The sequence below is a fragment of the Dendrobates tinctorius genome, unplaced genomic scaffold (assembly GCF_039654945.1).
Source record: "Dendrobates tinctorius isolate UK_male_01 unplaced genomic scaffold, ASM3965494v1 ptg000020l, whole genome shotgun sequence".
Classification (NCBI taxonomy): Eukaryota; Metazoa; Chordata; class Amphibia; order Anura; family Dendrobatidae; genus Dendrobates; species Dendrobates tinctorius.
This window is the reverse complement of record NW_027361688.1, coordinates 6,408,702-6,422,120: the sequence shown is the minus strand read 5'-3', so window position 1 is coordinate 6,422,120 and position 13,419 is coordinate 6,408,702. Positions and strand designations below refer to the sequence as shown.

Sequence of the window (13,419 nt, the reverse complement as noted above, 5' to 3'; positions counted from 1 at the left end):
AGGATCAGTAATGTAATGTATGTACACAGTGACTGCACCAGCGGAATAGTGAGTGCAGCTCTGGGGTATAATACAGGATGTAACTCAGGATCAGTAATGTAATGTATGTAAACAGTGACTGCACCAGCAGAATAGTGAGTGCAGCTCTGGGGTATAATACAGGATGTAACTCAGGATCAGTAATGTAATGTATGTACACAGTGACTGCACCAGCGGAATAGTGAGTGCAGCTCTGGGGTATAATACAGGATGTAACTCAGGATCAGTAATGTAATGTATGTACACAGTGACTGCACCAGCAGAATAGTGAGTGCAGCTCTGGGGTATAATACAGGATGTAACTGAGGATCAGTAATGTAATGTACACAGTGACTGCACCAGCAGAATAGTGAGTGCAGCTGTGGGGTATAATACAGGATGTAACTCAGGATCAGTAATGTATGTACACAGTGACTGTACCAGCAGAATAGTGAGTGCAGCTCTGGAGTATAATACAGTAGGTAACTCAGGATCAGTAATGTAATGTATGTACACAGTGACTGCACCAGCAGAATAGTGAGTGCAGCTCTGGGGTATAATACAGGATGTAACTCAGGATCAGTAATGTATGTACACAGTGACTGCACCAGCAGAATAGTGAGTGCAGCTCTGGAGTATAATACAGGATGTAACTCAGGATGAGTAATGTAATGTCTGTACACAGTGACTGCACCAGCAGAATAGTGAGTGCAGCTCTGGGGTATAATACAGGATGTAACTCAGGATCAGTAATGTAATGTATGTACACAGTGACTGCACCAGCAGAATAGTGAGTGCAGCTCTGGAGTATAATACAGGATGTAACTCAGGATCAGTAATGTAATGTATATACACAGTGACTGCACCAGCAGAATAGTGAGTGCAGCTCTGGAGTATAATACAGGATGTAACTCAGGATCAGTAATGTAATGTATGTACACAGTGACTGCACCAGCAGAATAGTGAGCGCAGCTCTGGGGTATAATACAGGATGTAACTCCGGATCAGTAATATAATGTATGTACACAGGGACTGCACCAGCAGAATAGTGAGTGCAGCTCTGGAGTATAATACAGGATGTAACTCAGGATCAGTAATGTAATGTATGTACACAGTGACTGCACCAGCAGAATAGTGAGCGCAGCTCTGGGGTATAATACAGGATGTAACTCCGGATCAGTAATATAATGTATGTACACAGGGACTGCACCAGCAGAATAGTGAGTGCAGCTCTGGAGTATAATACAGGATGTAACTCAGGATCAGTAATGTAATGTATGTACACAGTGACTGCACCAGCAGAATAGTGAGCGCAGCTCTGGGGTATAATACAGGATGTAACTCCGGATCAGTAATATAATGTATGTACACAGGGACTGCACCAGCAGAATAGTGAGTGCAGCTCTGGAGTATAATACAGGATGTAACTCAGGATCAGTAATGTAATGTATGTACACAGTGACTACACCAGGAGAATAGTGAGCGCAGCTCTGGAGTATAATACAGGATGTAACTCCGGATCAGTAATGTAATGTATGTACACAGTGACTGCACCGGCAGAACAGTGAGTGCAGCTCTGGGGTATAACACAGGATGTAACTCAGGATCAGTAATGTAATGTATGTACACAGTTACTGCACCAGCAGAATAGTGAGCGCAGCTCTGGGGTATAATACAGGATGTAACTCCGGATCAGTAATATAATGTATGTACACAGAGACTACACCAGGAGAATAGTGAGCGCAGCTCTGGAGTATAATACAGGATGTAACTCGGGATCAGTAATATAATGTATGTACACAGAGACTACACCAGGAGAATAGTGAGTTCAGCTCTGGAGTATAATACAGGATGTAACTTAGGATCATTAATGTAATGTACGTACACAGTGACTGCACCGGCAGAATAGTGAATGAAGCTCTGGGGTATAACACAGGATGTAACTCAGGATCAGTAATGTAATGTATGTACACAGTGACTGCACCAGCAGAATAGTGAGTGCAGCTCTGGGGTATAATACAGGAGGTAACTCAGGATCAGTAATGTAATGTATGCACACAGTGACTGCACCAGCAGAATAGTGAGTACAGCTCTGGGGTATAATACAGGATGTAACTCAGGATCAGTAATGTATGTATGTACAAAGTGACTGCACCAGCAGAATAGTGAGTGCAGCTCTGGAGTATAATACAGGAGGTAACTCAGGATCAGTAATGTAATGTATGTACACAGTGACTGCACCAGCGGAATAGTGAGTGCAGCTCTGGGGTATAATACAGGATGTAACTCAGGATCAGTAATGTAATGTATGTAAACAGTGACTGCACCAGCAGAATAGTGAGTGCAGCTCTGGGGTATAATACAGGATGTAACTCAGGATCAGTAATGTAATGTATGTACACAGTGACTGCACCAGCGGAATAGTGAGTGCAGCTCTGGGGTATAATACAGGATGTAACTCAGGATCAGTAATGTAATGTATGTACACAGTGACTGCACCAGCAGAATAGTGAGTGCAGCTCTGGGGTATAATACAGGATGTAACTGAGGATCAGTAATGTAATGTACACAGTGACTGCACCAGCAGAATAGTGAGTGCAGCTGTGGGGTATAATACAGGATGTAACTCAGGATCAGTAATGTATGTACACAGTGACTGTACCAGCAGAATAGTGAGTGCAGCTCTGGAGTATAATACAGTAGGTAACTCAGGATCAGTAATGTAATGTATGTACACAGTGACTGCACCAGCAGAATAGTGAGTGCAGCTCTGGGGTATAATACAGGATGTAACTCAGGATCAGTAATGTATGTACACAGTGACTGCACCAGCAGAATAGTGAGTGCAGCTCTGGAGTATAATACAGGATGTAACTCAGGATGAGTAATGTAATGTCTGTACACAGTGACTGCACCAGCAGAATAGTGAGTGCAGCTCTGGGGTATAATACAGGATGTAACTCAGGATCAGTAATGTAATGTATGTACACAGTGACTGCACCAGCAGAATAGTGAGTGCAGCTCTGGGGTATAATACAGAATGTAACTTGGGGTGAGCGGCTCATCTTTCTGTGTAGAGTGATTCTGGCTTTGGCTATGACTAGTTGCTGATAACTGTTACCTCTCAGACCCCTGTGATTATTAGGAGGGTCTGCATTTTGTGAGATGAATGGATGGACACTGTGCCGCTCTCTGATGCTACATATAGCACAGTAGGTCAGTGAGCAGTCGGTGGCGCTGTTGTCTTTGGGGTGGCATGTGACAGGGTTTGGTCTGGTGCGTGTGCAGTGTGTGGGGGTCCTTGCCCCTCTGTTCATGGTGTAATCCCACCTTCTTCTCACAGGTAGGCTGGATCCTTTCTGTCTTGGACGATCTGCAGTTGAATCCTCAGCCTCCTGTTGCTGTTCTTCCGCTGGGGACTGGGAACGACCTCGCTCGCACCCTCAACTGGGGAGGGGTAAGTGTGCTGGCACTGATAATGGGGCGCAGCGGTCATAGCGTACACAGAGAAAGTGACAGCAGGTGGCGCTAGAGAGAAAGTGACAGCAGGTGGCGCAACACAGAAAGTGACAGCAGGTGGCGCAACACAGAAAGTGACAGCAGGTGGCACAAAGCAGAAAGTGACAGCAGGTGCAGAGAAAGTGACAGCAGGTGGAGAGAAAGTGACAACAGGTGCAGAGAAAGTGACAGCAGGTGGCGCTAGAGAGAAAGTGACAGCAGGTGGAGAGAAAGTGACAGCAGGTGGAGAGAAAGTGACAGCAGGTGGCGCTAGAGAGAAAGTGACAGCAGGTGGAGAGAAAGTGACAGCAGGTGGAGAGAAAGTGACAGCAGGTGGCGCAAGACAGAAAGTGACAGCAGGTGGAGAGAAAGTGACAGCAGGTGGCGCAAGACAGAAAGTGACAGCAGGTGGCGCTAGAGAGAAAGTGACAGCAGGTGGAGAGAAAGTGACAGCAGGTGGCGCAAGACAGAACGTGACAGCAGGTGAAGAGAAAGTGACAGCAGGTGGCGCTAGAGAGAAAGTGACAGCAGGTGGCGCTAGAGAGAAAGTGACAGCAGGTGGAGAGAAAGTGACAGCAGGTGGCGCAAGACAGAACGTGACAGCAGGTGAAGAGAAAGTGACAGCAGGTGGCGCTAGAGAGAAAGTGACAGCAGGTGGCGCAAGAGAGAAAGTGACAGCAGGTGGCACAAGGCAGAAAGTGACAGCAGGTGCAGAGAAAGTGACAGCAGGTGGAGAGAAAGTGACAACAGGTGCAGAGAAAGTGACAGCAGGTGGCGCTAGAGAGAAAGTGACAGCAGGTGGAGAGAAAGTGACAGCAGGTGGCGCTAGAGAGAAAGTGACAGCAGGTGGCGCTAGAGAGAAAGTGACAGCAGGTGGAGAGAAAGTGACAGCAGGTGGCGCAAGACAGAAAGTGACAGCAGGTGGCGCTAGAGAGAAAATGACAGCAGGTGGAGAGAAAGTGACAGCAGGTGGCGCAAGACAGAAAGTGACAGCAGGTGGAGAGAAAGTGACAGCAGGTGGCGCTAGAGAGAAAGTGACAGCAGGTGGCGCTAGAGAGAAAGTGACAGCAGGTGTAGAGAAAGTGACAGCAGGTGGAGAGAAAGTGACAGCAGGTGGCACTAGAGAGAAAGTGACATCAGGTGGCGCTAGAGAGAAAGTGACATCAGGTGGCGCTAGAGAGAAAGTGACAGCAGGTGGAGAGAAAGTGACAGCAGGGACCAAGTGTAAAGATGAGGATGTGGCAGCGCGGGGCGGCTTTGTATAACAGTGATCAGATCGACCCAAAGAGAAAAAATAATAATTTTGTTTTCCTTTTTTTCTATCTCTATATGTAAAAATGAATGTGTGTGTGTATTACCAACCAATCATGAAGCATCTATCATTTCACCAGAGCTGTTCAAAAGAAGCTGAGCTATGATTGGTTGCTATGAGCAACAGTTTTCCCACTTGACAACACCTCAGCAGACACTGACATGGTGGAAGAAATAGCATCCCCGGGAACATAAGCTCCAGCCATTGTCTGCCCCCCAAAAAGGAGCAGAGATCTCAGGACAGAAATGAATCCCCCCTCCCTGCCCATATCCCCATCACACATCCTCCATCCCATAGGCACATCTTCCCTCTTAAAGGGATCACTGGTATGGAAGTCAGGGCTAATCCATCCAGCGCTCTGGTACTGACGCCAGGCTGGGGGGGATGATGTGGGATATTAGGGGTAGTAGTCCGGTGGCTCTGGCTGACGGGATGGGATATTAGGGGGGAGTAGTCCGGTGGCTCTGGCTGACGGGATGATGTGGGATATTAGGGGTAGTAGTCCGGTGGCTCTGGCTGATGGGATGATGTGGGATATTAGGGGTAGTAGTCCGGTGGCTCTGGCTGACGGGATGATGTGGGATATTAGGGGTAGTAGTCCGGTGGCTCTGGCTGAGGGGATGATGTGGGATATTAGGGGTAATAGTCCGGTGGCTCTGGCTGACGGGATGATGTGGGATATTAGGGGTAGTAGTCCGGTGGCTCTGGCTGACGGGATGATGTGGGATATTAGGGGTAGTAGTCCGGTGGATCTCGCTGACGGGATGATGTGGGATATTAGTGGTAGTAGTCCGGTGGCTCTGGCTGACGGGATGATGTGGGATATTAGGGGTAGTAGTCCGGTGGATCTCGCTGACGGGATGATGTGGGATATTAGTGGTAGTAGTCCGGTGGCTCTGGCTGACGGGATGATGTGGGATATTAGGGGGAGTAGTCCGGTGGCTCTGGCTGATGGGATGATGTGGGATATTAGTGGTAGTAGTCCGGTGGCTCTGGCTGACGGGATGATGTGGGATATTAGGGGTAGTAGTCCGGTGGATCTCGCTGACGGGATGATGTGGGATATTAGTGGTAGTAGTCCGGTGGCTCTGGCTGACGGGATGATGTGGGATATTAGGGGTAGTAGTCCGGTGGATCTCGCTGACGGGATGATGTGGGATATTAGGGGTAGTAGTCCGGTGGCTCTGGCTGACGGGATGATGTGGGATATTAGGGGTAGTAGTCCGGTGGATCTCGCTGACGGGATGATGTGGGATATTAGGGGTAGTAGTCCGGTGGCTCTGGCTGACGGGATGATGTGGGATATTAGGGGTAGTAGTCCGGTGGCTCTGGCTGACGGGATGATGTGGGATATTAGGGGGAGTAGTCCGGTGGATCTCGCTGACGGGATGATGTGGGATATTAGGGGTAGTAGTCCGGTGGATCTGGCTGACGGGATGATGTGGGATATTAGGGGTAGTAGTCCGGTGGCTCTGGCTGACGGGATGATGTGGGATATTAGGGGGAGTAGTCCAGTGGATCTCGCTGACGGGATGATGTGGGATATTAGGGGTAGTAGTCCGGTGGATCTCGCTGACGGGATGATGTGGGATATTAGTGGTAGTAGTCCGGTGGATCTCGCTGACGGGATGATGTGGGATATTAGGGGTAGTAGTCCGGTGGCTCTGGCTGACGGGATGATGTGGGATATTAGGGGTAGTAGTCCGGTGGATCTCGCTGACGGGATGATGTGGGATATTAGGGGTAGTAGTCCGGTGGCTCTGGCTGACGGGATGATGTGGGATATTAGGGGTAGTAGTCCGGTGGATCTCGCTGACGGGATGATGTGGGATATTAGTGGTAGTAGTCCGGTGGATCTCGCTGACGGGATGATGTGGGATATTAGGGGTAGTAGTCCGGTGGCTCTGGCTGACGGGATGATGTGGGATATTAGGGGTAATAGTCCGGTGGCTCTGGCTGACGGGATGATGTGGGATATTAGGGGTAGTAGTCCGGTGGCTCTGGCTGATGGGATGATGTGGGATATTAGGGGTAGTAGTCCGGTGGCTCTGGCTGACGGGATGATGTGGGATATTAGGGGTAGTAGTCCGGTGGCTCTGGCTGACGGGATGATGTGGGATATTAGGGGTAGTAGTCCGGTGGCTCTGGCTGACGGGATGATGTGGGATATTAGGGGTAGTAGTCCGGTGGCTCTGACTGACGGGATGATGTGGGATATTAGGGGTAGTAATCCGGTGGCTCTGGCTGACGGGATGATGTGGGATATTAGGGGTAATAGTCCGGTGGCTCTGGCTGACGGGATGATGTGGGATATTAGGGGTAGTAGTCCGGTGGCTCTGGCTGACGGGATGATGTGGGATATTAGGGGTAGTAGTCCGGTGGATCTCGCTGACGGGATGATGTGGGATATTAGTGGTAGTAGTCCGGTGGCTCTGGCTGACGGGATGATGTGGGATATTAGGGGTAGTAGTCCGGTGGATCTCGCTGACGGGATGATGTGGGATATTAGTGGTAGTAGTCCGGTGGCTCTGGCTGACGGGATGATGTGGGATATTAGGGGGAGTAGTCCGGTGGCTCTGGCTGATGGGATGATGTGGGATATTAGTGGTAGTAGTCCGGTGGCTCTGGCTGACGGGATGATGTGGGATATTAGGGGTAGTAGTCCGGTGGATCTCGCTGACGGGATGATGTGGGATATTAGTGGTAGTAGTCCGGTGGCTCTGGCTGACGGGATGATGTGGGATATTAGGGGTAGTAGTCCGGTGGATCTCGCTGACGGGATGATGTGGGATATTAGGGGTAGTAGTCCGGTGGCTCTGGCTGACGGGATGATGTGGGATATTAGGGGTAGTAGTCCGGTGGATCTCGCTGACGGGATGATGTGGGATATTAGGGGTAGTAGTCCGGTGGCTCTGGCTGACGGGATGATGTGGGATATTAGGGGTAGTAGTCCGGTGGCTCTGGCTGACGGGATGATGTGGGATATTAGGGGGAGTAGTCCGGTGGATCTCGCTGACGGGATGATGTGGGATATTAGGGGTAGTAGTCCGGTGGCTCTGGCTGACGGGATGATGTGGGATATTAGGGGTAGTAGTCCGGTGGATCTGGCTGACGGGATGATGTGGGATATTAGGGGTAGTAGTCCGGTGGCTCTGGCTGACGGGATGATGTGGGATATTAGGGGGAGTAGTCCGGTGGATCTCGCTGACGGGATGATGTGGGATATTAGGGGTAGTAGTCCGGTGGATCTCGCTGACGGGATGATGTGGGATATTAGTGGTAGTAGTCCGGTGGATCTCGCTGACGGGATGATGTGGGATATTAGGGGTAGTAGTCCGGTGGCTCTGGCTGACGGGATGATGTGGGATATTAGGGGTAGTAGTCCGGTGGATCTCGCTGACGGGATGATGTGGGATATTAGGGGTAGTAGTCCGGTGGATCTCGCTGACGGGATGATGTGGGATATTAGGGGTAGTAGTCCGGTGGCTCTGGCTGACGGGATGATGTGGGATATTAGGGGTAGTAGTCCGGTGGATCTCGCTGACGGGATGATGTGGGATATTAGTGGTAGTAGTCCGGTGGATCTCGCTGACGGGATGATGTGGGATATTAGGGGTAGTAGTCCGGTGGCTCTGGCTGACGGGATGATGTGGGATATTAGGGGTAATAGTCCGGTGGCTCTGGCTGACGGGATGATGTGGGATATTAGGGGTAGTAGTCCGGTGGCTCTGGCTGATGGGATGATGTGGGATATTAGGGGTAGTAGTCCGGTGGCTCTGGCTGACGGGATGATGTGGGATATTAGGGGTAGTAGTCCGGTGGCTCTGGCTGACGGGATGATGTGGGATATTAGGGGTAGTAGTCCGGTGGCTCTGGCTGACGGGATGATGTGGGATATTAGGGGTAGTAGTCCGGTGGCTCTGACTGACGGGATGATGTGGGATATTAGGGGTAGTAATCCGGTGACTCTGGCTGACGGGATGATGTGGGATATTAGGGGTAATAGTCCGGTGGCTCTGGCTGACGGGATGATGTGGGATATTAGGGGTAGTAGTCCGGTGGCTCTGGCTGACGGGATGATGTGGGATATTAGGGGTAGTAGTCCGGTGGCTCTGGCTGATGGGATGATGTGGGATATTAGGGGTAGTAGTCCGGTGGCTCTGGCTGACAGGATGATGTGGGATATTAGGGGTAGTAGTCCGGTGGCTCTGGCTGACGGGATGATGTGGGATATTAGGGGTAGTAGTCCGGTGGCTCTGGCTGACGGGATGATGTGGGATATTAGGGGTAGTAGTCCGGTGGCTCTGGCTGACGGGATGATGTGGGATATTAGGGGTAGTAGTCCGGTGGCTCTGGCTGACGGGATGATGTGGGATATTAGGGGTAGTAGTCCGGTGGCTCTGGCTGATGGGATGATGTGGGATATTAGGGGTAGTAGTCCGGTGGCTCTGGCTGACGGGATGATGTGGGATATTAGGGGTAGTAGTCCGGTGGCTCTGGCTGACGGGATGATGTGGGATATTAGTGGTAGTAGTCCGGTGGCTCTGGCTGATGGGATGATGTGGGATATTAGGGGTAGTAGTCCGGTGGCTCTGGCTGATGGGATGATGTGGGATATTAGGGGTAGTAGTCCGGTGGCTCTGGCTGACGGGATGATGTGGGATATTAGGGGTAGTAGTCCGGTGGCTCTGGCTGACGGGATGATGTGGGATATTAGGGGTAGTAGTCCGGTGGCTCTGGCTGACGGGATGATGTGGGATATTAGGGGTAGTAGTCCGGTGGCTCTGGCTGATGGGATGATGTGGGATATTAGGGGTAGTAGTCCGGTGGCTCTGGCTGATGGGATGATGTGGGATATTAGGGGTAGTAGTCCGGTGGCTCTGGCTGACGGGATGATGTGGGATATTAGGGGTAATAGTCCGGTGGCTCTGGCTGACGGGATGATGTGGGATATTAGGGGTAGTAGTCCGGTGGCTTTGGCTGACGGGATGATGTGGGATATTAGGGGGAGTAGTCCGGTGGCTCTGGCTGACGGGATGATGTGGGATATTAGGGGTAATAGTCCGGTGGCTCTGGCTGACGGGATGATGTGGGATATTAGGGGTAGTAGTCTGGTGGCTCTGGCTGACGGGATGATGTGGGATATTAGGGGTAGTAGTCTGGTGGCTCTGGCTGACGGGATGATGTGGGATATTAGGGGTAGTAGTCCGGTGGCTCTGGCTGACGGGATGATGTGGGATATTAGGGGTAATAGTCCGGTGGCTCTGGCTGACGGGATGATGTGGGATATTAGGGGTAGTAGTCCGGTGGCTCTGGCTGACGGGATGATGTGGGATATTAGGGGTAGTAGTCCGGTGGTTCTGGCTGACGGGATGATGTGGGATATTAGGGGTAGTAGTCCGGTGGCTCTGGCTGACGGGATGATGTGGGATATTAGGGGTAGTAGTCCGGTGGCTCTGGCTGACGGGATGATGTGTGATATTAGGGGTAGTAGTCCGGTGGCTCTGGCTGACGGGATGATGTGTGATATTAGGGGTAATAGTCCGGTGGCTCTGGCTGACGGGATGATGTGTGATATTAGGGGTAATAGTCCGGTGGCTCTGGCTGACGGGATGATGTGGGATATTAGGGGTAGTAGTCCGGTGGCTCTGGCTGACGGGATGATGTGGGATATTAGGGGTAGTAGTCCGGTGGCTCTGGCTGACGGGATGATGTGGGATATTAGTGGTAGTAGTCCGGTGGCTCTGGCTGACGGGATGATGTGGGATATTAGGGGTAATAGTCCGGTGGCTCTGGCTGACGGGATGATGTGGGATATTAGGGGTAGTAGTCCGGTGGCTCTGGCTGACGGGATGATGTGGGATATTAGAGGTAGTAGTCCGGTGGCTCTGGCTGACGGGATGATGTGTGATATTAGGGGTAGTAGTCCGGTGGCTCTGGCTGACGGGATGATGTGGCTCTGGCTGACGGGATGATGTGGGATATTAGGGGTAGTAGTCCGGTGGCTCTGGCTGACGGGATGATGTGTGATATTAGGGGTAGTAGTCCGGTGGCTCTGGCTGACGGGATGATGTGTGATATTAGGGGTAGTAGTCCGGTGGCTCTGGCTGACGGGATGATGTGGCTCTGGCTGACGGGATGATGTGGGATATTAGAGGTAGTAGTCCGGTGGCTCTGGCTGACGGGATGATGTGTGATATTAGGGGTAGTAGTCCGGTGGCTCTGGCTGACGGGATGATGTGGCTCTGGCTGACGGGATGATGTGGGATATTAGGGGTAGTAGTCCGGTGGCTCTGGCTGACGGGATGATGTGGCTCTGGCTGACGGGATGATGTGGGATATTAGAGGTAGTAGTCCGGTGGCTCTGGCTGACGGGATGATGTGGGATATTAGGGGTAATAGTCCGGTGGCTCTGGCTGACGGGATGATGTGGGATATTAGGGGTAGTAGTCCGGTGGCTCTGGCTGACGGGATGATGTGGGATATTAGAGGTAGTAGTCCGGTGGCTCTGGCTGACGGGATGATGTGTGATATTAGGGGTAGTAGTCCGGTGGCTCTGGCTGACGGGATGATGTGGCTCTGGCTGACGGGATGATGTGGGATATTAGGGGTAGTAGTCCGGTGGCTCTGGCTGACGGGATGATGTGTGATATTAGGGGTAGTAGTCCGGTGGCTCTGGCTGACGGGATGATGTGTGATATTAGGGGTAGTAGTCCGGTGGCTCTGGCTGACGGGATGATGTGGCTCTGGCTGACGGGATGATGTGGGATATTAGAGGTAGTAGTCCGGTGGCTCTGGCTGACGGGATGATGTGTGATATTAGGGGTAGTAGTCCGGTGGCTCTGGCTGACGGGATGATGTGGCTCTGGCTGACGGGATGATGTGGGATATTAGGGGTAGTAGTCCGGTGGCTCTGGCTGACGGGATGATGTGTGATATTAGGGGTAGTAGTCCGGTGGCTCTGGCTGACGGGATGATGTGTGATATTAGGGGTAATAGTCCGGTGGCTCTGGCTGACGGGATGATGTGGGATATTAGGGGTAGTAGTCCGGTGGCTCTGGCTGACGGGATGATGTGTGATATTAGGGGTAGTAGTCCGGTGGCTCTGGCTGACGGGATGATGTGGGATATTAGGGGTAGTAGTCCGGTGGCTCTGGCTGATGGGATGATGTGGGATATTAGGGGTAATAGTCCGGTGGCTCTGGCTGACGGGATGATGTGGGATATTAGGGGTAGTAGTCCGGTGGCTCTGGCTGATGGGATGATGTGGGATATTAGGGGTAATAGTCCGGTGGCTCTGGCTGATGGGATGATGTGGGATATTAGGGGTAGTAGTCCGGTGGCTCTGGCTGATGGGATGATGTGGGATATTAGGGGTAATAGTCCGGTGGCTCTGGCTGACGGGATGATGTGGGATATTAGGGGTAGTAGTCCGGTGGCTCTGGCTGATGGGATGATGTGGGATATTAGGGGTAATAGTCCGGTGGCTCTGGCTGACGGGATGATGTGGGATATTAGGGGTAGTAGTCCGGTGGCTCTGGCTGACGGGATGATGTGGGATATTAGGGGTAGTAGTCCGGTGGCTCTGGCTGATGGGATGATGTGGGATATTAGGGGTAGTAGTCCGGTGGCTCTGGCTGATGGGATGATGTGGGATATTAGGGGTAGTAGTCCGGTGGCTCTGGCTGATGGGATGATGTGGGATATTAGGGGTAATAGTCCGGTGGCTCTGGCTGATGGGATGATGTGGGATATTAGGGGTAGTAGTCCGGTGGCTCTGGCTGATGGGATGATGTGGGATATTAGGGGTAATAGTCCGGTGGCTCTGGCTGACGGGATGATGTGGGATATTAGGGGTAGTAGTCCGGTGGCTCTGGCTGATGGGATGATGTGGGATATTAGGGGTAATAGTCCGGTGGCTCTGGCTGACGGGATGATATGGGATATTAGGGGTAGTAGTCCGGTGGCTCTGGCTGATGGGATGATGTGGGATATTAGGGGTAATAGTCCGGTGGCTCTGGCTGACGGGATGATGTGGGATATTAGGGGTAGTAGTCCGGTGGCTCTGGCTGACGGGATGATGTGGGATATTAGGGGTAGTAGTCCGGTGGCTCTGGCTGATGGGATGATGTGGGATATTAGGGGTAATAGTCCGGTGGCTCTGGCTGATGGGATGATGTGGGATATTAGGGGTAGTAGTCCGGTGGCTCTGGCTGATGGGATGATGTGGGATATTAGGGGTAATAGTCCGGTGGCTCTGGCTGACGGGATGATGTGGGATATTAGGGGTAGTAGTCCGGTGGCTCTGGCTGATGGGATGATGTGGGATATTAGGGGTAATAGTCCGGTGGCTCTGGCTGACGGGATGATGTGGGATATTAGGGGTAGTAGTCCGGTGGCTCTGGCTGACGGGATGATGTGGGATATTAGGGGTAGTAGTCCGGTGGCTCTGGCTGATGGGATGATGTGGGATATTAGGGGTAGTAGTCCGGTAGCTCTGGCTGATGGGATGATGTGGGATATTATAGTGAATGTGGCTATGCGGAGTGAGCGGGGCTGTACCCTCAGCTTTATATATATATATATAGATA

At 51.7% G+C, this 13,419-nt stretch overlaps 2 protein-coding genes across 13 annotated transcripts in view; both read left to right on the top strand.

Annotated features, from left to right (window-relative positions):
* The window catches only part of DGKI (diacylglycerol kinase iota), a 300,508-nt gene that overhangs the window by 196,717 nt on the left and 90,372 nt on the right, over nucleotides 1-13,419 (top strand). For all 12 annotated transcript variants that reach the window (XM_073567545.1, XM_073567544.1, XM_073567546.1 and 9 more), the window contains exon 13: nucleotides 3,362-3,475. In XM_073567545.1, coding sequence (XP_073423646.1) covers nucleotides 3,362-3,475 — 114 coding nt within the window. The remainder of the gene's footprint in view (nucleotides 1-3,361; nucleotides 3,476-13,419) is intronic.
* On the top strand, nucleotides 3,482-13,378 carry LOC141083693 (uncharacterized). Its single transcript, XM_073568088.1, has 3 exons — nucleotides 3,482-4,410; nucleotides 4,465-8,909; nucleotides 13,357-13,378. Exons 2-3 carry the CDS (start codon nucleotides 5,305-5,307, stop codon nucleotides 13,376-13,378), a joined length of 3,627 nt encoding a protein of 1,208 aa, XP_073424189.1. The 5' UTR covers nucleotides 3,482-4,410; nucleotides 4,465-5,304.